The following is a 24,902-nucleotide window of genomic DNA, read 5'->3' on the forward strand; positions in this document are numbered from 1 at the left end:
GAAACACTTTTTCTTTATTCTCAGTTTTAATGGGTTACAGGAAACTATGGAAGACATATCAAAAATCAGTGCCTGAAGGTTGCACAAAAATTTGAAGGACTAACATTATACAAAAGAGCCAGCTCTTTTGCACAACTTTCAAGCTTTTGGGAAAACTTTCTGACACCTGTCTAACTATCTCTTGGTCTCAAACCATATACATACCACAGTCATATCGTACTGATAATTACCATTAGAAAACCTAAAAATTAACTTTGAACTTTACTTCGAACTTAGCTGTGCTAAAGTGAATTAAAGTAATACAACCAATTCCAAGCTATGTGATCACCATAGCTGCTACAGATCACATTATACAATAAACATGTAAGCATAATTCCCAGCCTGTTACATACTAACTATTAAATTTTACCAATGACTTTGTCCAAGGTGAAGATTGTCAATCTGGGCCTAACTCCCAGTTGACATCACTTTAATCTGAGTCAGGCTCAGACAGGCAATAGACACATAACCCTTTAGCTCCCATGAGCAACCAAAACAGAACTTGTCTTTACAATATCCATACAACATCAAGCAGACAAGTGATGAGAATAAGCAAAAATATCAATTAGGGGATTATTAGTCAATCCAATACAAAATTCTTCACACCAACATCATAAGAATTGTATGGCAGACAGTATGGAGCATCACTAATGAAATCTGGGAGTAAAATAGTTAACATAGCATTATCCCCCAAACAACTGCTCTTTTACATTAATATAAGCTATGCATAAATTAATGATTTCACACGAGTACAAACTTTCATTTTGCCAATGAAAGGTTGAAAAATGTAAGGTATTTCATCCTTCTCCATCAACTCTAAATCATGCCTTTTTGAACACAGAAACCCCAGTCAAGTTTTGTTTTTAATCCTCATTGGGGCTGGCCCCAACAAAAGAGTTTGACCATATCCACAGAGCTTTGTTTTATTTTGAAGAGAAAAGACGATAAGCCTGTTTATTTTTAACATGTATTTTTCTTCTTGTATAAGAGTATGAACAATTAAAGCCTATAGGAATATTGGGAAGACATCCTACTTCTTAATACCTCAGTCAACTTTTCAGATTTAATTTTTCGTAAGCTGTGAATAGTCTTCTGACTTTGAAATGACTGAATGAAGTCCTCAACATTGATTTCACCATCTAGGAATTTATCAGCAATTTTCTGAAATGCAATAAAATATTTGATTCAGTGCTAAAGAATGCACACCTGTTCATTAATCATAACATACAACAACACTTACCATATACCAAGCCTGCAAATCCTCAGTGGTTTGACAAATGATCTAATCATTTGTCAAACCACTGAGGAGTTTTTGCCTAGAAAAAGTGAAGCTAGTCAAATAGAAAATTGTTCAGGAAAGATGTTATAGTTCAACTCAACGTCATTTTACCAACAGCTTCAAACAAATTGCAACATTTCTGTAATTGAAAAGTGGATGGAAACCAAATTATTTTTCCATGTTGGTGCTAAATACTATAAATATAGCATTTTTTTTGGGTTTGTATCAGATATCTGTTTTTGACCCTTTAACTCCCAGATGTGCTTAACAAGTAACTTCTCCCTACAATATCCATACATTATCCAACAAAAATGTAATGAGAATACTCAAACTTATCAGTTTGAAGTTGCTATCTTGATGTAACAGCAAATTCTCGTTACTAGTTTACAAGGAAATGTGTAGCAGCCAGAGGGGAGAATTGACAATCAGATCTTGGGAGTTTAAGGGTTAAGGTGTTGGACCATGTCCTGCACTTGACTGTCAGTACTGGAAATTTACCAGACATTTCTCCAATGAAGCTGGCTTGTATACTGATCATCATACCCCATTTAGCCCCATGCAATTTGAGAGAGAAGATTAAAAGGGAGCATAGCCTAGATACACCCTTATTTTCAATTTACCTCGGCTTCTTCCTCTGCTTGTGCTGCAGAAGTTTGCAACAATGCTAAGGTTGTGTCCGGTGAATATTGGCTTGAAAGTGCATCTGCAAAGAATCAGTTATTTTCAATAAACCAATAGTCCAACATCCTATGACGTTTTCTGTTCGCAGATAATGAATAGCTCTGTTGGAGAACAGGATCTAGGTTTGCATGAGTCAATATCAACATGACTACACTCACACAATCCCATCACCCAGCTACACATTAATACCATTAGCTGAACCGAGAGGCATGTTGTAATGTAGTCACAACCTTTAATCACTGAAGACTGAAGGCTATAGAGGTGTAGAGTCCCAAATGAGAAACTGGGGCCACACCTGGGCCACTTTAGGAAGATTTGCCCAGGACAGAACCCGATGGAGGACGGAACTGGTTAATGGCCTATGCTCCAACCGGAGCTAAGGGAATATATATACTGAAGGCTATAATAAAATAATTCCTTAATATACTTGTATGAGTGATAAACAAAAAAGTGAGTAAAAAACCTATGTAAAAAAAAACAAAAAAGACTTAAATGAAACTATTAATTTTTAACCAAAATTAAGCAGATTCCAAGTTTGCTGCATGTCACTGAGAGGTTTTTGCACAAAGTATTTTAATTGCACAGAGTATTTTCATTGAAGAAATGTAAAATGGTTTCTGTGTGTACATAGCCTGATGTAAACACACGGGAGGTTGGGAGAACACGAGATAAGCGTAGAAAACCACAACGCGAAGTGGAGTGGTTTCCAGCTTATCAGGTGTTCTCCCAACCTCCCAAGTGTTTACATCAGGCTATGTAAACACGGAAACTATTTTACATTTCTCTTATAAAATAACTTATGAAAGAGGAACGAAAACCGTGTTTACATATGCTCATGTAAAATGGTTTTATGGCCAATCAGAGCACGCGTACTATTTGAATTATTTTATAATACAGTATACAACAAGGCAAGTTGTGATGAAAATGTGTTGATAGCTTACCAAAGGGCCAGCAAAATAACCATGCCTTCATTTTGAGGCAATTGTAGGTGAATAATTATGTCTAATAACACAACTCTGATACAGCTATACTCAACAAATACTGTACCTAGTTTTTTTCTGTACTCTTCATACATCTCTTGAATAACAGCCTTGTTTCGGTGAGCCTCAAAAAGTGCGTTTTTCTTTGCCTCCAGTATAGGTTGCTGTGACAGATTGTACTCTGCAAGACTTCTGTTACTTGCCATCAGAGTCTCACGCTGCACTTGAATTCTCTTAACCTACATGCAAAATGTTATTAACAACAATCATGTCACTGCTGTAAATCATAAGTAAAAGATTACATCCATGAATATCATAATACTCAGGGTTCTCCTGAGATGTCAATAAGCAGCAGAAACTTGCTGGCTATCAGACCAGTTTCCGCTGGTTACTTTGTAAACTGTGATCAAAGACAGAAAATGAGTATTTTTTAATTGATTCTAACACCAAAGTCTAGCTAAAACAAAAGTGTCTCAAATGTGTTCCAAAATTATTGATGCCACATCCATCTGACAGAGTTTCATACATTAAATGTGGGGGGGGGCATGCCACACCTGACCCCAAGAAAGTTCCTTTTCAACACGCCATGCTTGCTACTCAAGAATAATTCAATTCAGCCACCCACTCAGTTCAGATCATACATCTATTACATTCTCTACTGACATCCCTGACAACTCTAACTTTCCAAATCTATATGCAGCTGTCAGGTCTAGTTTAGTCAGTGAACGACCGTTCTGCTCACAATCGAATCACACACATAAACCAAACTATATTTTGTGACAGCATATTAAAAAAAAGCTACAACATGACTTGAAGCAGCCGTCTATGCATTACTAAAAACCTCCTTTCCATAAAAACCGTATTATTTAAATGTCCGTTACTCTTCGATTCCGTTTGTACAACCAGTACTTTAAATTTATTAACCCCAAAAGTGGAATTACACATAATCGTACAACGCTAAATTTAGGTTCGAAAGAGAGGAAACGATAGCGATGTGGCCACTTGATTGGAAGAACTCTTGTAAGCAAGATCGAAAAAACGAACCATGCTAAATTTATGGATGATAAACATTTGAATGCGACATTTAACAAGGAAAAAACGGATTAATATCCCAGCAGCGAACGATACAAACATGCACAAACTGAACAACAAACCTCCTCATTATCTGCGATTAGTTCATTGAGCTGACTTTCATTCTCCAGAAGATCTTTAAGCTCTCCTTTGTCGTCAATATGCTTAAGAAGACTCGTCAAATCTTCGATGGCTTTTCTTTCGTTCAAAAAGGGCGCCATGGCCACTGAAGGTGCTCCGTAACCCGACATGATCGCTCAAAAAAGGCACAAAAATCAAGATCGAACTTAAGATCGCTCACAGTTCTTCGAATACTGCATCACCGATGCCACACGTACATTTCCATTTTCTTTACCTTGTCCTTAGATAATGTTTGCAAGTGGCTCGAACAGCGTCATGGTTATTCTGAGAAAATTTAGCGACCTCGCCTAAATCTGACTTTAAGGTTATACCTCACCGGACCTGATTTGCAGATTGCTTTGCAAGAACCCGGATCGACAGCTGATTTTCACACGATCGCGTACACTAACTGTCAAATTCAGTCAACATCAAGGGAGGAAATTATTTTTTCAGGTACTACAACTACCTATTTAGGGCGCTGATCATGTCTGTAATCCTTTAATTCAGAAATTATGAAGCCACGCACAGATCTTACATCTCCAACGAATTTCATTGCTCAACACAATAAATATGGCGGGAAAATGGTGAGCTTCGGTAGCCTACGTGTAGCCGTCCCCTTCCCCTTCAAGGTGAATTGGAGGCGAGGGAACCTCCGTTTCACCTTGGCGGGGGAAAGGGTACGGCTACACGTAGGATAGAGCTTCGGCACTTAATAATTTACTCTTTGGCTAGGGGAAGGGGGAGGATGATGGAGGATTTTTATTCCCTACAGGTTTCCAGTATTACAACATTTTTCCTAAGGCGTGGATCTATCTCCCTTCCAGCGGTGTCGTTTTCACGCGAGCGGATCAGCAAGCGCGATCGAGTGTTTTTTTCACACAGCTCCTATCGTGCGAGACTCGACCCTTGCGCCTTCCTCGCTCACACATCGCGCGCCTCCAGCCCCCCACAACAATAAAATACTAACATAACATGGACGTGTAGGCCAGTTTTTTTATGTACACCCATCAGATCCCAGTCGACAGCCAGCGTTAAGACACGCAGGAAGCCTTACAAAAATAACTAATCTACCATAATTAAATCTGTTCAGTCCTAATATAAAATATATTCAAGTGATTTGTATATACCAAAAAAGTTTTGTGCAACATAATTAATCTGTCATTTACAACCATCCTAATTTATCTGTGAAACTCTAAGTTTTTATCTCGTCACCTTTCCAATGAGAGCAATCTTTCATTTAACAGACGCACACGCTGCAAAATTTATTGCTACTTGAGATTGGTTTCAAGTTGACAAGACGTGAGATGCACAAATAACCTTCTCAACTTGAAAAAAATTATCTGGATCATCAGCAGTATATAACTTCGTTTATTGGTATCGCAAAATCTTCTTCCAAGAACTCATCACGTGGGTTTGCATGTTATAGGAGTTAATGGATACGACATTTACCACAGGCGACTCACTGCTAACGTACAATAATGAAAGTAAGTTTTTCAGCGCGACAACTTATACTGCGAGGTCACTTACTCGACACTGACCAAATTTATGACAAGAAACTAACCATCAAATCTATTTGAATCTTTTAACCATCTTTTGCTGGCTTTAGTGCCAAGCTCTATAGTTTTTAGTTAGAGCCACTGCCCGTTTCCCATGATGTGATTGATTAATTTTGTCAAAGTGAACAAGTGGTATTGTCAACATGCCACGATGCGAGTTGACACGGAAACTTCCATAAATTAGAAAAACAATAAAGTAGATGCGATTAAATAAATGTCAAGAAATAGCACGAAATTTTGAGCATGAAAAGTTTACACTGGTTAAAATGTTTAAAAGAGAGAACGAGATAGAACCAAAGTATTTAAATATAACCATTTAACCATAACCTTTATACCACCGTACCTTCTATTACTGACAAACCAACCTTAACATGTTATCCAAGAACCAGAACAGACATGAGGCACAGATGAGACTGTTCGTATGAAACGAAACTCAAGTATTAAATTATTTAGAGTAGGTTGTCGAGTAATGTTGTTAATTCTTCGATTTCAGTTTTGGGCATAGTCTCAACTAATTAACCAGAAGAACTGTATTTGAAGCTGGCGACCAGCAATTCACCTTGATGAGTTTTCGATATCTTACACAGCATTAAAAAAAAATGAAAAAGCTGAGTCTATCCCTTAATCCTGACGTAGTTCGAGTCTTGAAGCCATGTTTGATCATGTGTTCAACGAGTTCAACGCCATATTTTGGCTAATATGGCACTGTTTAAGTGACAACTTCAACAATAACATCTGCGGTTGCATCGCCTAATAACACAATTCAGCCTCAAACTCTGTTCCAAAACGCCGTAAAATCCTGTTCACAACAAAAATCATATACAACAGTCATCTGTTCTGTGTTCTCGTTAATGTATAGAATTATCCGTGGAGTTGGATTTTCTCTCAAAACTTTTTTTCTTTTCAAGACTTTTTCTTCTTTTATCATCGCTCTTCCTTCGTTTCTTATCGACACTGGTATCATGTTCGTCGGTACCCGATCGTGACCGCCGATGATGGCGATCCTCTCCGCTTTCCTTACGATTGCTTTTTCGCGTGTCACTGACGTTATCGAATTTCCGAGAGCTCTCGAACACGTTGGAATCCACAGAATCATTAACAGGTCGTGACCCTCTAGGAGAAGAAGGTACATCGTCACTAAGATCGTCCAATTTTCGTTTCAGTCGATCAGTGATGTCATACTCGTCGTCAAGCTCGTCGAACGATCGATATGACCTCGGCTCTGATCGTCGTGACCCAGTGTCTTTGAACTCGTCGGATTCATCACTCATGTCGAGGTCGTCGTCGTCATCGCCGTAGTCGTCGTCGTTCGACATTCCTTCCGAGTCGTAGTGCATGTCATCTTCCAAAGCGTGCTGCAATTCGCTGACACGTTTCTTTGCCATTCCCAATTCTTGCTTTAGGCCTGCTACAACACCCTCTAAATTTTCAACCTCTCGTTCCTAAAAATTTCAAAGAAACAAAAACAATTTGAGAAGAAGAGTTAAGTGCTTCATTAAGACTTTACCAGTGATATTTTAGTCAACACAGGAGTAACAAATGACAAACAATCGAAGATATACAGAATAATATCTTAATAAGTGCCAAGGTGATCGCCTTAAGAAGTGAAACGATTCGAAAGAGACTCACAGCATCAAGTTTTCTTTTCTTATGATCTTCTTCTTGTCTCGAGAGGGAAGTCATCTCCTCCTTTAACTCACGCATTTGTCGATCCAACCTAGAGATGCGAGAGAGGTACAACGTGAACTTTCAAGAGTATCGCATGCAAGTATGTGTATTAGTAAAAGCGCGTAAAAAAACCTGGCAAACCCAGTGGATGAGGAGCTTTTTGGGGGTAGCAGTAAACGCATAAAATTCCTTGCTAGAGAGCAAATTTGCGCGTCAGACATCCAACTTGCGGGACATGGCTGTTTAGCTCAAAACCCCCTCAACCGAGCTGTTTTACGAAGCATGCTATTGCTAACAGCAAAGGACTTAATAGCTGGTGACGGATTAAGAGAGAGGACCATTTAAGTTTGATCAAATAGAATGACTGAGACCAAAGTGATCAAAAAAGTATACAGCCTAAAACATGAAAGAAGATACTGAATAGACGAGATGCGAGTACCTGGAGTTCTCCTGAATGAGTTTGTTTTCTCTGAGCTGCAGATCTTCCTTTTCGTCGTTTAGTTTTTGAACTTGCTCCTTTAGTCGACTGACTTGAACCTAAAGATCAAATAACACATTACTTGCACAAGTCTGACAAGTAAAAAAGCGAAAACAATTGTGGGAAAGAGACGTGATTTCGGAAAATTTTCGTAAAGCTCCGCAAGATTTCCGATAAGTGGAGTCAAAACAAAAACTAAAAAGATCACTACCGACAAGCTACGAAAAAAGAAATGAACGAAACCACTGCACCTCTTGTCGTTTTTTGAATGATCCCTCCAAATCCAACTGCGTTGCAAGTTCCCTTCTCTGGAAATGAAAAATAAAAACCAGAAGTAAGCCAAACAGACATTCTTCAATAATTACCAATCATGATTTATTCATATAGCAATGAATACCTTGCTCTCCATTTGGTCAAACTGATGTTTTTCAACTGTGCATTCTTCCAAATACGAAAGACGGTTTGCCATGTGGTCAACCTTTACAAGGAAAAAGAATACCATTATTAGCGGTGCGTGACCAAGGCGTGGCACGCCAGGACTGTCTCACAGTGTCGGTAGATTCTACCACACAAAAACGAGAGGTTCTTTCTCTTTACGTCAGGCAGCATCGGTAAACTACTGCCCTTTTCTAATTTGGGGAGGCAATTACATGCACAGTGTTCTCGGGTAACGGGGACAAGCAAAGTTAGAGGGATAAGCTTATAACAACTGAGCTAACAAGATAACGTTAACGGGTTACTCTAACTACGCTATTCGATTGCACGTCGCACAACCAAAACCAAAGTAATCACGTTGGCCTATCGCAACAAAGAAAAATATGACTACGACCCAAATGAACACAAAAAGTGTTTGTTTTTTTTTTCTTTGTTTTTTTTTTCCATTCTTTCTTCAACCAATCACAGAACAAAGCCAAGTAAAACCAAAGCCGTCGTTAACTGCTTTTCCACAATCCCTTCAACCCCGCGCAAATGAGCTTCGGGCATGAAATAGTAGCGGAGTGTGACTCACCTTGCTTTCCAAGTTTTCCTTTTGAGTGGTGATATCCTGAATGGTAGCCTCCCGCTCACGTAGCATCTGTTGAGCCTCAGCCAGCTAAGAGATGAAAAAGGAACTTCACAGTTGATCAAGATCGGAGATACACGTGATAATAAGGAAGACGCTTTACACAAGTCCCTCCAATCATGGAAACAATTCAAGTCAAAGCTTACAATAAGTCTTAAGATTTTCTTTTAGATTTTAGTTACGATATCACATATTAGACCAGGTAGGCAAACATAAAACGGAAAGCTAGCCATGGTACCAAAAGTTCTTTGTTTCACTGAATTTAAGCGAAAAGGCAGTGATAAACCATACATCAATGACATTCACAATCTTTTAATAATGATAACAAAATAAATAACATTACATTACGAATCCCTCATCAACATGTACTAATAGAAAAAAGACAAGTTAGTTATAACAAGCAAGTTATAAAAGATCTAGTTACAAATGGTTAAAAATAATTTCTATGGGCGTACTCATGCAAAAGTTAAAAGTACTATACAAGGTTATCACGAACCCCTGTGGTTAAAAATTACCAAGCAAGGAAGTGGTTCCGAAATATATTTTCTTTTAGAGTCTTTTAAGAGGATTTGAAACTTGCCAATGCGTTCCATGATCTAGCGGCAGTGACTGAAATAAATATCATTTGACGATATCTCATCAACGACAACACGCAACACAAACCTGTTTTCCAATTTGTCTGTTTTTCTCTGTTAGTGAATCGATGTCATCTTCGTCTTCCTCCACTCTACTTTGCAATTCAGTGTTTTCTTTTAGCGTCGTCATGTACTTCGTCTCGAGCTGAGAGATAAATAACAACATTTATAACTGAGCTTGCACCTTGACATCAAACAAACTAGATTTCTCTTTCCATCTGAATGAGTGAAAATTTAAAACAGCCAGGGTAACCCAGGGAGAGGGTTGCCTCGGGTTCCCGAGACCATATAAATGGGCCTACCTCTTTCTTGGACTTGCTCAAGAGTTCCAGCTGGTTCTGTAGGTCAGCCACGTCCTCTTCCAGTTTCTTTTTGCTTTTCTGAGCAGACTGAGCGGTAAATTCCGCGTCTTCCAACTAAAATAAAGACTCAAGGTTTAATTGTGGCTCACATGAACTGACATTTATCCGTGAAATGATTGCAAACTTGAAAAGCTCTTGATTTTTAACTAAAGTCTCCTCGTCAATGCCATGGGAAATGTAAGAAGAACAGTATGGAGAATATAGATGTTGATGTCAGAGTATGGAGAATATAGATGTTGATGTCAGAGTGAAAAGGGTTAAACTATAAGGTAAACACGTAACTTCTAAAATTGTCAAACTGGCGATTAAGAAGACAGACTCTTCAGCTGAAGAGTGTTATTTTGATGAAAAACATGTTCCATTTCAACAAATTTCACGATAGTGGCCAGAAGAGAGTGTCGTCGTGGAAATCTAGAGAGTAAAGGGATCAAAGTTCCCATTTCAAACAAATCAAGCACGCAAGCTTGAGGAAAACGAAGTTGAGGAAAACCAACACAATAGCTTTGTCTCCCAGCTGTTTTTGGGGTGGATTCTTTGCTATCAGAGTCACTATTCTGAGGTAACTCATCCCTTGAGAGAAAACCGTGCTAAATCTTTAAAAAAAAAAAAAAATCACCTGGTTTTTCAGAGCTTTCATCTGATTTCTTTCTTTCGGAAGTTTCTGAGACTAAAAAGAAAAACAAAGCGAAAGTCAGTAGGACACAGCACCACTGGCACCGTGAATGCTATGAAAGTTTAAAGAAGAAAACCAACATTTATCGAGTAAAAAATTGCACGAGATTCCCTAAAAGAGGAAGAGGAAGGGCAAAGGACATGGGCAAGGGAAGTGGCGGGTGATTACAAACCTGAGAATCAATCACTTGTTGAGCGTCACGCAGAAGTGCTTTCGTCTTCTTCAGTTCTCGTCTCAGTTTTCTCTCCGTTTCCGCATTGCCTTGTTCGTAGCGATCGCGGAGTTCTTCAAGGCGTCTATCGGCTTCTCGTTTGGCCTGAAAAGGAATCAGGAGGTTTATGAAGGTTGACACATAGCCTTCAAAACTACCTCCAGGTGGAGGATAACCTAAAAAGCATAAGTAAGAAGGCTGGTACCGGTTAAATAAAGAGCTAAATGAAGAGCTACAATTCTTAAGAAGCGAAAGTTTTAAAAACGGTCATTCAGGCAACCAGTGGCGAGAGCGGCTTACCTTAACAGCGGCCGTTTTTTCTTGGTATTCATCTTCCAGTTGATCCTCGAGTTGCTTGACCTGTGAATTTTAAAAGACAGATTATTTTCAGGTGTGGGGTTGAAATCTGATTCCACGCAAGACAAAACAGTAGTAAGTTGTCGAATGCAAGCTGAAGGTCTGAATTAACATAAAGAGAGGAGTGGGGATTTGATGAGGATGAACTCCGTCGAGTCAGCTCGCTAACACCAGGTCAGTCAAATGAAAACATCACCCAACCTAACTACTATTCACTCGTTACCTTGCACTTTACCCTTTACACCCTAACATCAGTATGCATATTCTCCATACTATTCTCTATACATTTCCTGAGGTGCTGATGGGGAGAATTTGAAAAAATCAAGAGCTTCTGTACCTGTTGACCATTTCCTTTATTCTCATGACCTTAATGTTTGATTCAAGGGTGATATTGTAAGGAGAAGTTAGATGCTAGTCACTCTTAAGGGTTATAGGGTTAAGATTTACGAAAAAAGAGACTAGAGTCCAAACTCCGTAGAAAACATGTATTAAACTTGTTGAATGAACCTCAACATTTGGCTAAAATAAAAATTCCGAAACTTCTTTAAATTCCAAACAAAGAGTAACAAATTTACGCGAACGAAAGCTCAAAAGCAACTAAAACTCCGCGAAAACAAACTAAAACTACGCGAAAAATGTCCACGTCAGTTTTCCAATATCAAGGTTAGAGTTCTTTGATGTGAGTGGCTAATTTGTGGAACCACGCGCGCCGCGCGTGAATACAAAAAGACACGAAGGGGGGAGAGGAAGAGAAAAATTGTAACTAGAAATTTAGAAAAACGATAGAGATTTTCTACATCTTTCCCCCCCTCGATCAGTTTTCCTTTAAAAGGAGTCCTCTTGTCCTTGAAGAAACTGATCGACTTCTCGTCTTCTAACTTCTCCTGTGATAGCAGCACTCCTCCTCTGCCATTGCAAAGTGTTTGCCTCCAGTCTTGCTGGAACTTGTTCCGAACCCCCTAGTTCTCGAACTTCTAGCGGAAAAAAAAATTTTTAAGGTCGTCTCAGGCGTTTTCGTTTGCAACTGCCCGAAGCAACTTTCACAGTGGCTCCTCGAACGAAACCATCGTTTCCAGGATGCACCTCCGCAATCCTTCCGAGTTTCCAAGTACTACGATTTGACTTCCCTTCTTCCATTACGGTGAAAATATCACCTGGTGCAACTGATTGTGCAACGCTGGCACCTTCATTGGCAGGCCTGTGGTGCTCCCTTAGATCCACCACGTACTCACGTTTCCAACGGTTCCAAAATTGACCGAGCAGTTTAGACAAATAACGCTGCCTTCTAGTGAGGAGTTGGACATCTTCGCGCACAACTGGATGATGCGGTAAATAATGAACGTGACCAAGTTCGACTGGTATGTCGGGATCGACATCATCGGAGATTATTCCTCGCGAAAATTGCTCTTCAATGATGCGGTTGTACTCTTCAAACAGTCCAGGATTCTTTCTTAGACGTTTTAGAACAGAAGCCAGGCGAGAAACGGCTTGGGCATGGTTATCCGGAAGTAATGCGTGCTGTTCTCTCCAAGGAAGAGAGACTTCATAGCGGCCGTTGTTGAGATGAATAGTATCCAAGAACTTCTCATGCACTGTCTCTTCTTGTGTTGACAAACCGATAGCTTCTAACTCCCAGAATTTTTTCACTTGTTCCAGCAGCGGGTCGTAAATTCTCTTTTCGATAATCGTGTCGTCACATGAGGAGGTGTCTGGCCGCAAGGTATGGCTTCTGACCAAATGAATATCAGTATCTGAACCTGGTGTTTGGGGCAAAGGACCAGGTAACACCCATCCAAGATTCGTCTTCATCGCCACTGGTCCTGATTCCCCCCGTTTCGTGCCTCCAGTGAAGAAAGACCGATAGAAATCGTTGCCAATTAAGACATCTACTTCTGAACCACAGTCTTCGGATGGTTGATCTGCGAGTTTTAAGTCTACCAGATGACTGTATGATTGTTGAGCAAACTGTACGGCTTGATTCACCAAAGGACCGTAGATAGGAGGAACGGGATGAGCAGTCATCTGAACGCCTGAACTTTGATTCAATCCTCAGACACAGAATTTGACAATGCCACACTCTCTTAAGTCTTCGTTTTCTTGTCCTAACGTTTTGATGAGCAGCTTCTCTTTTCTCTTCGGGAACAGATCCAATTTTTCTTTCGCTCGTTCGGAAATGTAGCTCCGCTGGCTTCCCCTGTCAAGTAGAATGCGTATAGTAACAGCAGAATGAGGTTGATGGATCCGTGACACATAGGCGTTGGCCGTTTGCAGCAAAATTGACGTGTTTGAGTCCACGCATACCGTTGTAGAGGACTTGAGCGGCATTTTCTGAGATGACACGACTGCTGTTGGCTTTCACGCAAATTTACATGTGATGTCTTCCTGAGCAAATGCGGGCTTCCTTGCCAAATGGTTGCGACGTAAACAAATAAAGCAGCGGCCCTCTCGTTTCAACAGGTTTCTTCCGGCTTCGATATCAGTAACAACACCACAACTCGCGCTGAGGTGCCCTTGCTTACAGAAGGTACAGGTTACAGATTCTTCAGACTGATTAATAAGAGCTGAAGCGGACGAAAACTCTTTACCTTTTCTTGGCGGCACTGAGAAAGGCTTCTTAGAGGTAGGAAGATCGATCGGTCGCATATTCAGAGGTAATTTTTCCATGGAAAGGGGAATCAAAAGCTTCCCATACGATTCAGAGTTTATTCCCAGGGCTTGTAAAGCTCGAACGTGTGCTTCAACTCGACCACAAAGAAGGCGTGGACGTCTCAAACATTGTCCGCGCTTACAGCTGATACTTTCACTACTCCCTCCATGTGAGCATTAACAATTGCTTGAGGTTGCCCAAATCGTTTATTTAGAATGGCTTTAGCTGACTCGTAGTTTTCTACTGTGAGCGGTAGCCCTCGAATGGCTCCTACGGCTGGCCCTTCGAACAAATTTCTCAAATAATTGAATTTGTCAACATCTGATAAAGCAGAGTTGTCATCGACCGCACTTGCAAATGAGTCCCAAAATGGATTGAAGGAAATGGGATCACCATGGAATTTCAACGAATTAGAATTAGAGAGAGGAATTGACTTATCTGTATTTCCGGCATTTTCCAGTTCAACTGCGTTGAGAGTTTCGTCAATTTCCACCATCATTTGATGAATAGATTCTCTGAAGTTTCCAGTTCCCTTGATTTCATCTTCGATGTGCTCTTCTGTTATTAAAGCCAGAATTTCGTCGTCCAGGGCCCCAAGAACATTGAGTTTTTCCGTAAGAGCAATCCGATAAGTTCGCAATTGATTCGCCAGAGGAGAATCAAATTCATCGAGTAAGGCTTTTACCTTTTCCAAAATCGTCGTAACGTATCCTTTATGTCCTCCTCGGATCTTTCTCTACTTTTTCAGTTCTTCATCGGCCATTTTTCCAGAGAGAGTTAATTCTTCTGTGAGTCGACATTCCCGAGTATCGGTACCATGTAAATAATCCATTTACGAAAAAAGAGACTAGAGTCCAAACTCCGTAGAAAATATGTATTAAACTTGTTAAATGAACCTCAACATACGGCTAAATGAAAACTCCCAACTTCTTTAACTTTCAAACAAAGGAGTAACAAATTTACACGAACGAAAGTTCAAAAATAACGAACTAAAACTCCGCGAAAACAAAGTAAAACTAGGCGGAAATGTCCACGTCAGTTTTCCAAGGTCAAGGTTAGAGTTCTTTGACGTGATTGGCTAATTTGCGAAATCACGCGCGCCGCGCGTGAATACAAAAAGAATACAAAGGGGGAAGAGGAAGAGAAAAATTGTAACTTGAAATTTAGAAAAAAGGGAGGGATTTTCTACACAAAGTACCAAAGTACAGTACACACCACACCATAATCCTTTTCATATAAAGTGTTTTACCTTTTTCTGCATGTTAAATCTAAGCTGTTCCATTTCTTCGTCTTTCGCTTCTAAATCCTTATGTACCATATGCTTGTCATGCTCCGCAGCCATTTCTAAACGAAGTTTGGCCTTAAAAAATAATTTAAAAAATAACGAAAGAACGGTAAGCTCCTTCCTCAATGTTTATTGAGAAACCGCGAGAATTCCCCCTCCCCCTCCCCGAAAATTTTATTTTGCGGAAGGGGGGGGAAGGGAAGATCCGATAAAAAAAATCATAAACCGCGTCTGTCTGACAGTTTTTTTCCCCACCATAATTCACTGCATACGTCGAGGTTTTCAGATTTATTTCGCCTTAAGTTTTCTGCTTCCATCCCACCTTCTAACTGTTTTCCGCCAAAAGTTAGAGCTCAGCGTCCCGCCTGAAGTTTCCTGCACCCCCAAATTTCCCCACCTCAGAATTTCCAGAATAATAGAGAGAGAACAAATTTCCCCAGGCATACTGTAACTTGTAACTTGATTTTCTTGACGCATGCATACTATTTGAAACCATGGACTAGCCGAGCATTCTACTTATACCTGTTCAAGCATTTGGATCTTTCCAGCCTGATCGTCAAGTTCCTCCTCTTGATCCTGAACTTTTTCCTCCAGTTCTCTGATGGTTTTCTTCAATGCAACAGCCTGGAAAAGACCAAGCAGCGACAAAGAGCGTGTAAGCTGTGGCTACGCGGATAGTCGGCCGTGGAATTAGAAATAAAGTCGAACAAAACCGGACCAGGACGAACAAAACGATCGAAAGTTTCAAGTGATCACCAAAACATCGAAAGTGACTTTGCATGTTTAAGTTGGTTAGTTGGAGAGACCGAGATGCTTTACTTATTCGCGAGTTAATCAACAGCACAACGAAGAGCTAGAACGCTACATATCTCGTAAAAAAAGACACCAAGACAATAATTCAATAAATAAATACATAAATAGAAAGGGCTTAGTATACAACTCACGTCTCCTCCTTTTTGTTTAGTGATATCATCCATATCGCCCTCAATTTGTGTCAGCTCTTTTTTGGCCTTCTCCAGTTCTTCGCGAGTTTCCTATAAATACCGTTAGATAACGATTAATACTTATAGTTAGTATATACCACACACGTGAATAGTGCTTTTCACGCACGTTTATTGGCTATTTCGATAGTGAATAGCAAGTACTATTCACCTCCGTGCAGCCCATGAGACGAAAATCACGCGTCAAGAGTTTAATTTCCGCCTATTTTTTTGGTATATTGAGAGAGGTAAACTAGTTTTTTTAGTACTTATACTGAAATAACTGTTCACCTCAGTGTCGGTGAAAGTGGTAGATATTTACCTCGTCGCTTTGCGGCTCAGTAAAATATCCACCACTATTCGCCTCCACTACGGTGAACAATTGTTAATTATTGCACTTCTCAATATCAACGTGTGTTTTGTTTGGTCAATTTAGGAGGCCAAACTCGTCTGCAAACCTCGCCGAAATTGAGCTGTTATAGTTGCCATCCTACATTCTTTATTCCCAAATGCCCTTAGCTGGCACTCGTTAGTCATAAAAGGTAGCTGGAAAAAATAGTTCCATAACGTACAATAAGAACCTGAAACTGAATGATAAAAAGGAAAAAATGGAAATTGCTTAGTCTGACGGTTAGAAAGTCTATTTACCGCTTGAAGAAAGCAAACCAAAGGCAGAGGAAATTTATCTCTAGGTAAAGACATCACACAAACAACATACCGACAATTCATGTTCTAATTGGAATTTTTCCGTGACAGCCTTATCCTTTTCGCGACTGATTTTCTCTTTCAATGTTCTTTCGTGGTTCAGCTCTTCTTTGAATCGCTGACTGTCCGTGTCGAACCTAAAAAATTAAAGTATTAAAAATAAGTCATTTTTCTTTCCACTTAAATTGTAAACTGGTTGCTTCGCCCCAGCTATAACGATGCCTTTATGGCAAGGTAACGAGTTAAAAAAGTAATGGCGAACTGATAAAGGTGAGGCCGAAACTCGCAAAGGTGATAGGGGAAGGAACTTGCAGCAGGACGAAACCTAAAAAACCGAACTGGTACAGTTCAGGGGGCGAACTCGCAAAGGTGGCAGTGGGAGAATTTGCTGTGAGTGAAACGTCCTGATACCTTTTAATTCTATAATCACCACATTACAAACTGACTAAGCAGACTTGCTTGTCTAACTAACAATCAAATCAATGAAGTTTTTCCTTAGCGTCTGTTGCTCTCTTTGCTTTTTAAGCCTGAGTCCCATACCTTCGTTGCTTTTTCTCCAATTCGGCATTTCTAGTTTGTTCTTCCTCCAATAGAAGTTTCAAATCTTCCATTTCTGACTGGACTCGAGATGTCTTTTTCTTCAAATTTAACGATTGGCGCTGTATCTCTTCATTTTCAGCTTTCTCCTCAGTCAACTAAATCAGAACCAATCGCACATAAACCAAGTTAAATCAGCAATTTACAAGATTAGAGTCCCCAACCACTGTGATTAACATAACATAATTTTAAATACTGCATCAGTGTTAAATCAGCAACTTGTTTTATAGGAAACGTTGATATCTGATTCTAGCCAGCTATCGCATCAGGGAATAACGTTAACACACCATACATAGTGTAACTGTTTATCGCACCGAAGCTTGTTCCAGGCGTTTGGTTATAAAACGGAGCGCAACTGCAAACTGCACGAAAGAAGCAATGTGAAACAACGAGGAAGGTTTGGTCTTTACGTAGGCTCGATTTCCGCCGCTCTCTCGCATACAGTCTTCGCTCCTTCCAGAGAAGGGTTTGGGGGGGTGGAGCGCGGGCTCATATTCTCGAACAGCGGCTGACAATCGAGCCTAGTCTTTACGCGACCCGTCCCTAACCTTCCCTGCTTTTTCTCTCCTCCGCGTCGTTTATCATTTCGCACCTGAACGCCTAGAACAGGCCAATTGCACCGAGATAGATGAGCCGTCAGGGAAAGTTCAAGTCAAGCGAACGGTAGGTGTGCAACGAAACAAAACCTCTCCTGTATCGTCTTTACCTTCCTTTCCAGTAATCGCTTCTGATTGGTGAGCTGTTCTATCTCTTGCTCGGCCTGACTTTGTAATTTTTTTCTTAGTTGCTCATGTTCCTTGGAGGCCTGGATGTACCTCTCACGATAAAACGACTCTGTATTGAGAACAGAACAGAGCCGACGGTTAAAACCACAGCGTTTCAATACGAAGCTTACCGGAGAACTCAAAGGTGCCAGATCTGATTGGTAATTCTCCTTACTAGCTACAATGCAACTCCTTGCAAATTGGTAAGGAGAAATTCAGAATAACTCATTCTAGCTAATAAAAATTAATATTCTTATCACCTGTTTGCTAGCTAATATATTGATATCGTACGGAGAAATTGCTTGTCAATGACTTCTGGCCTTCTAGGAGTCAAGGGTTAATATCTAGCATTACATTATTAATTTTCCTTCTGGGTAGCATTTCAAAAAGCAATCTAAGCTTGTCTCACCTTCTTCTTCATCTTCAGAAGCTCCTTCGCCTTCGTACCTCTCCAATCTCTCGACATTCCTTGTGGCGGTGACACTCAAAGCTCTTGCTTCAAGAAGTTCAACTTCAAGTTTGTCTTTCCTCTTCTTGACGTCCTCCAAGGACTCCTGTAAAACCACAATGTTCTGATCTTAGCATACAAATTCTGGTTAAGTCTCCTTACTGTATTGCTTGGGAGAATTTGCTTGTATGCGGAAAAAAAAACCGACGAAAATTCAGTACAACTTCGGTACCACGAAATCTTCCCACGCAACTGAAGAAGTTTCAGCTCTTTAAATATTTTTACGCTTTTTAACACGTTAACCAGGTGATGATGGTGTTTACAATCACAATAAAAACAATCAAAGAAAATAGCTAGCAATTTGAAATAAAATGTTCGATTTGAGCTATCATCGCCTTCCCACAATCCTCTTTTTGCACCCTTTAAAGTTTAAGTTTCTGCCATTTTTTCACCCACGGTCTCAGTTACTTAATAATACATGGAATCAAGCAGGACACAATAGCAAACAGTGGACAAAATGGAATCAAGCAGGACACGATGGCAAAGGAATAGGAGTTTAAGATACTTTCATCAAATATACTTCATCAGAAGTCTCACAATTAAAAAAAAAACTAACCGCAAAAAAAAAAAAAAATTCCAAAAAAAAAACACCACAAGATTACGTAACAATATTAAGATTACGTTTCCAATTAAAAAGAAGCCGCTTGTTACGGAGTCTTCTCAAGCTGACTCTTCCCAGCTTGAACCATTTATAATCATTTGTGGTGCGATTCTTGCACCTATAAATTCAGGCATAGTTGTACTCTCAAAACAGCTTTGTAAACTCTTTCTTACCTTAATGCTAAGGTTTAGACAGGTATTCTTCTCCTTTCAGGCAGTAACCAGTAAAATTTACGGCCAGTAAAAACTACCGCCTAAAATCGGTTGGAATTCTTGCAAACTCAACTGGTAAAAGGATTGCTCTACCGGTTTGAAAATTTCGTTAACCTTTCGTGCTTAAAATAAGGGACAACATTACATGACACGCTCGAATGGTAAGCCTCAAAGAAGAGATAGCAAAGTGCTTTCACATATTCTATCGAAAGTGTTTGAGACGGAAATGGTCACTCGAAAGGCGTCGTTAAGCGATGAAAATAATTTGATTAATTTCCCAGCAATTAAACACTGGGCTATTGAAACGAAAAAGAGTGATTCACCTGTGGATACGTCTCAGCCGTAATCATGTCTCAGAGACTGCAGCTTATTTTCCAAAGTGATCCACGACTTAAGGGAAGAGAAGTACTTCACCGGAAAAGCAGATTCAATTCCTTCAGCTTTCAGCTGTTTAAATCTCGAGTGACCAGCTGATTGTGATTGTGATTGATTGTGGAGTTTTAACGATCAATCTAACACACTACGTTCACTTGCTCAGCAATCTACACGCTCCTCAATGCGCTGGAGAAACTGAAAAATTTCCTTGAATAAATAATATTTCATTATGCACTTAACAGTGAAGCCTGTCTCTAAATGTTATTTCAAACCAGAGTTCTCACGGCCGGATTTAAGGCCTGAATAGATTTATCCCGCAGATCCACACGAAATCCGGAAATCTTGACGGTTTAGATAGCAAATATTGTTTATTTAAGAAAGAATGAAAACAAAACCGTTCTTGACAGTGTAAAGTGAATGTAACTGCTGCTGAAGCTTTCTATCAACGAAAATAAATGAAATCAAAAGAAACTGGCGATTTATTGTGCGATCAGAACATAGTTTTGAGATCAGATGTACTTCTAGGCTGAGAGAAACCGGAAGTTCACCTAGTTTATCTTAATCTTCTTATATAACCAGGCTCCAGACAGGAGCGAACGTTCAAGAAACATAAGTCACGAGACAAGTCACGCGATTGTCTGAGAGAAGTCACGTCACTGCTTTGAACTAATAAAGACTTCCTCCTGTTTTCGAAACAAGCGTTAAATCTCGACTAAGTGTGGTCCTGTTTGATAGAAGTGATTGCAAAGGTTTTTTCAGATGGCGTACTCAACTTAATGAGTTTTCGCACAAGAAAGCGATGGCGGCGTCATATCACAAGAGTTAACAGCGAACAGGTCAATTAGATCACAACTGAAACGACAAACACGAGACTGCTTGGCAACATATAAAGTCGCACGTAGTTGACATCACTGAAACTGATAGATACGATATCATATATCACGGACGTCTTTCCACTGCCAAGATCCTGCTTTTTATCACACAAACGTATCTCAATATTGCCCTCTTTCATTAACAGAGGTCCCCATAATTAGAGTATGTATTTCTGATCTTATCATATTATTGGCAAAGAGAATCTTACACCAGAAAAAAATTAAATTGGAAGGACCGACGAAAGCAAAATTCGATACGAGTTTTTGAGTCCACTGCTGAGATCCTGCTTTTTGTCACACAAACGTATCTTAATATTGTCCTCTTTCATCAACAGAAGCCCCCATAATTAGAGTATGTATTTCTGATCTTATCAAATTATTGGCAAAGAGAATCTTACACCTGAAAAAAAATTCAAACGACTGGACTCACGAAAGCAAAATTCCATACGAGTTCTATATGCCTCATTTGGAACTTTATTTCTACAAAATATCATTACCTTGTTACCGTCTAGAGTGCGTGAAGTAAATCGCGGAAATCGATATCTTCTTTAAGTCACTAACCTGAGACATTACTATGAGTCATTTACGATCGATTGGCCGAACGCACCCGATTGTTTATTGTGACAGAATGAACGCGACGGTCCCTTAGAGAGCAATTCTACACCACTGGAATCGTTAATCATCCTACAAACCTGGAGTTCCTGCATTTGACGTTCCAATCTCATTCTCTCCATTGTTTCGCCTTCAAGCATTTCACTGGCATGGCTGGCGGTTTCTCTTTCCTCGGACAAAGAAGCGGATAATTCAGTTACCTGAAAGAAATATTGAACGACGTCAAATGCATATCACAGAGAAATTATTTCAATACGAAAGTTAATACACAGACCCTCATAATTCTGGCAATTAATCTAAGTCTTCAGGAACATCTCCTAAAATCGAATGCAGTAAATTTGACCTGGCAGTGACGATTTAGCCTGAACGAAGGTGATTTATGCATCACAGGGTAATTTAGCTCACCACATGGGGTATCAAAGGAATTCGATGCAGGGACTTAATGTATATACGATTAATTAACCAGAACCTCGGACAAGAAACATAACACATGTACATTCTTTGAGGTCAAAAAGGCCCATTTGAGGATCTTTGAGATAAAAAATACAAGAGTTCGACGAAGATGAGAATATCAACTCTCTTTACTAATCGCTCTACATTCCTTGAAACGTTTGCTATGAGAATTAAGAGGTTAATCACGAAAGTGACCATTACTTGCTGATCACTTTATTCTCTTAGCTGATCCGTTTGACATTAAACGACATTTTTAAAGAAGAACTATATTTTAATGATCTAGGGATTATCATTAATTAAAAGATAAATCTCAATTAATTTCAAACCAAGATAAAACTTTGACAAAGCTTGCCTATAAAGAGCATTGTCAGAGTGAATAATTGCGATGAACCAAATTTCGTTAAATCGAGAAAACATTTCTTCATGATAATCAAAAATAGAGGGAATGTGTTCAGGATAACAACCAACCAAACATAAACGTGGACACCAAAAGATAAAAAAGAGAGGAGTAGATTACGAATAACATAATGGATTTAAAAGATTAACGCAAAATAATTCTTTTATCAAAACTTTTTTTCGCAATATTCGTAATTTCTAAGCCAATTTTTTTGTGTAGCAAACGCTTCCTTTTTATCGTTCATAGTATACCATCCATTTTGGATTAAAGTCGAAGATAAGTTTGACCATCAACGTAAATTTTCATCACGCGGCCTCCAAACATACGGGGGAAATTCGTGTTTGAAAAAAAAATGTATTCATCCAAACGTAAGGCAATGAAAGCCAGCCTGCTGATTAGTAATTTTGCGGAAATGTTACTGTATGTCTCCATGCAATAAGTTTTGATACCTTTTGCTGTAGCTTCTCGTTTGCTTCCTCTAATTCCTTCTTTTCCCTTTCAAGTTTTGCTAATCTTGATTTCAAAATGTCGACCTCTCCCTGTAGAAAGAATGAGGACGGCATAGTTAGGAATTTCATTTCTCTTACATGAGGCCAACCAAGCAAGCCGCGGTATAAACGCGTTTTATATGATACTATGCACAGACCAACACCAGAGAAACCCTGACCGGCTAATCACAACAATCACACATAGTGCAACTGGCCAATGGCAACTTCAGAGTGAAATATACAAATTGTGCAACTCGCGCTAAGCGCGGGAAATGAAATGACCCCTGTTACGAGTGGAGGAAACCGAATCACGAAGTCTTGTTTTAAAAAGTTTAAAGTTAGCTGGACATAAACCTCTCCTTTTTTCGTGCAAAAAATGTACTCAACGAGAGAACCTGCTATTAAAGAAACCGGGATTCTCCTCGATTTGGCTATCTCTACCACCTCGCTCCTAATATCACTGATATACATTGCAACATGAGTAACTGTTCATAATTGTGATCGTCATGAGGAAACCAGGATACTCACCGATTTGCTCTTTAGTTCTTCTTCGGTTCGATGAACATTTAACAATGGGAGGACCTACACAAAATCAGTGAAAAATATGGATTAATGCTCTGATTAAGGACAAAATTCTCGGCTTATTCTAACACAGAACGATTCACTTAGAAACATAAGTTAAAACTTCCCTAACCCTAGCAGCTGACAACTCTCACACCCTTAGACAAATTGGTTTTAACTCGTGTGGAAAATTTTTTTCCGGGAATGAAATGGAGCTGTTTAAAGTCTCAGCGATAAATATTTCCAAAGACATTCGTCATGTCATAAGAAGACAATTGTCCCGAATCAGTCCATTCTAGCATCGAGGTTTACCTCAGCATATGGACAGGTTCCCTTTACCTCGCTATGCTTATTATCCACTTCCATCTCTTGATAGACTTTCTAAAGAACTTCACTTCACTATTACCTTTGTATATAATCTCCACCAAGGCCAATTGTTGACTGCCAAGAAAAGTCTAATATTCTTCTGAATACAACGGATAGCTGTGCACTGAACCTAAGGCCAAACAAACAACAAGATACGGTTTTCAAAAGTTCGACGGGCATCAGCATTTTCTTCATTTGGTTGGGTAAAATTTGAAAATCTCAAATCAAAACTAATCATGGATTAAAGAAAACCTGGACCAGGAAAAGAAATCCTTGAATAAAAACAAAAAACAATCACGACAAGCCTGGTTAAATATTTCACCTTTATTAATTAAGAAGACGCCAAAGCCAAAGCCAAAGAAGTAGCGAAGAACGGTAATAAAGTTCCTTCGGGTCGCATCTCATTTAACAAGAAAAACCTCTTTTTTTGTTATTTTCTTTTTCAAAGGGGACATCCCATCAGACGAAGAACGAGAAATTTCCGGTAACAGTAGAGTAACGATGAAAAAGTGATGTCTATCAGGTACTTGAGACGTCAAAAGCGTCTAGTTCAAAGCTATGACCAAAAAGAAAAGCATGCATACCTGTAATTTACTATAGTTCTTCCTCGCTAAGAATCCACGACAGAAAGCCTGCAGTTCAACTATGGTATCAGTGGTCTTCTCGTCCCGAGCGTCTTCTAACTGAGCAAGAGTACCGGCACGGAAGAAGATCTGGAAAACAATATTAGGCATTAAAACAATTGAGGATCTTCATTTAAATACGATTCGGATATATTCAAAAATAAAAACATTGCGTTTGATTGCCACAAGGTAACTAAATGCCATAAAAAGTAAAAGGTGAAAACAGTTGAGGAACTTGTCTTTTAAAGAGCTCATTCGTAATTATTTGATTATCTTTTTTGGTGTTATGCTAAACTGCCTTAAACTTGAAGGATACTCCAAATGTTGATTCGGTAAGATGGCTAATCAGAAACAAGGCGAAAATAAACCGCCATGGAACAAGACTAGCTAAAGATGGAGAATATCGAGACAGATCGCTAGAGACGAACTGAAAAATTTCGGAAGAAAAAAACTTATAAGAGGCACAAACCAGCGACTTAGCTCCTAGTTTAGGCGGCAACATAGTAACTGCTTGGGTAAGCAGAAAAATGTTAGTCCATTAGGGTAAAACCTTAGATCAAGCACGGGAAAACAAGCAAAAAGTGTGCAGACGGGTCAAAACGCCACGCCAGGCGCGGGAAAACAATCAAGTGATGTCCAAATAAGGCAAAACTCACGTCATGCGCGGGAAAAAAAATCAAATG

General features: G+C 39.5%; 2 protein-coding genes across 2 annotated transcripts in view; both read right to left on the reverse strand.

Moving 5' to 3' along the window:
- Window positions 1-396: 396 nt before the first annotated feature.
- Window positions 397-4,438, reverse strand: LOC131790597 (vacuolar protein sorting-associated protein 37B-like). The gene is made up of 4 exons (XM_059107829.2): window positions 4,134-4,438; window positions 3,047-3,218; window positions 1,939-2,021; window positions 397-1,200 (listed from the first exon to the last, which is right to left on the reverse strand). Exons 1-4 carry the CDS (start codon window positions 4,299-4,301, stop codon window positions 1,039-1,041), a joined length of 585 nt encoding a protein of 194 aa, XP_058963812.2. The 5' UTR covers window positions 4,302-4,438; the 3' UTR covers window positions 397-1,038.
- A 708-nt stretch (window positions 4,439-5,146) lies between these two features.
- LOC131789503 (unconventional myosin-XVIIIa-like) overlaps window positions 5,147-24,902 on the reverse strand; it is a 37,216-nt gene continuing 17,460 nt past the window's right edge. The window contains 23 exon segments of the mRNA XM_066162864.1: window positions 5,147-7,168; window positions 7,356-7,443; window positions 7,834-7,931; window positions 8,124-8,180; window positions 8,270-8,350; window positions 8,882-8,965; window positions 9,599-9,715; window positions 9,873-9,986; window positions 10,549-10,599; window positions 10,778-10,921; window positions 11,117-11,176; window positions 15,070-15,180; window positions 15,628-15,729; window positions 16,050-16,139; window positions 16,804-16,927; window positions 17,331-17,485; window positions 18,094-18,221; window positions 18,561-18,705; window positions 21,412-21,531; window positions 22,631-22,720; window positions 23,198-23,251; window positions 23,637-23,726; window positions 24,181-24,309. Coding sequence (XP_066018961.1) covers window positions 6,575-7,168; window positions 7,356-7,443; window positions 7,834-7,931; window positions 8,124-8,180; window positions 8,270-8,350; window positions 8,882-8,965; window positions 9,599-9,715; window positions 9,873-9,986; window positions 10,549-10,599; window positions 10,778-10,921; window positions 11,117-11,176; window positions 15,070-15,180; window positions 15,628-15,729; window positions 16,050-16,139; window positions 16,804-16,927; window positions 17,331-17,485; window positions 18,094-18,221; window positions 18,561-18,705; window positions 21,412-21,531; window positions 22,631-22,720; window positions 23,198-23,251; window positions 23,637-23,726; window positions 24,181-24,309 — 2,826 coding nt within the window. The 3' untranslated portion in view covers window positions 5,147-6,574.

The sequence above is a fragment of the Pocillopora verrucosa genome, chromosome 2 (genome assembly GCF_036669915.1).
Source record: "Pocillopora verrucosa isolate sample1 chromosome 2, ASM3666991v2, whole genome shotgun sequence".
Lineage (NCBI taxonomy): Eukaryota > Metazoa > Cnidaria > Anthozoa > Scleractinia > Pocilloporidae > Pocillopora > Pocillopora verrucosa.

Coding starts and splice junctions, on each gene's coding strand:
- LOC131790597 (XM_059107829.2), bottom strand. CDS start 4,301: ATGTCGGGTTACGGAGCACCTTCAGTGGCCATGGCGCCCTTTTTGAAC. Junction 3,219..4,133: donor TAATCGCAGATAATGAGGAG/GTTTGTTGTTCA, acceptor TTTTGCATGTAG/GTTAAGAGAATTCAAGTGCA. Junction 1,201..1,938: donor AAGCAGAGGAAGAAGCCGAG/GTAAATTGAAAA, acceptor ATTGCATTTCAG/AAAATTGCTGATAAATTCCT.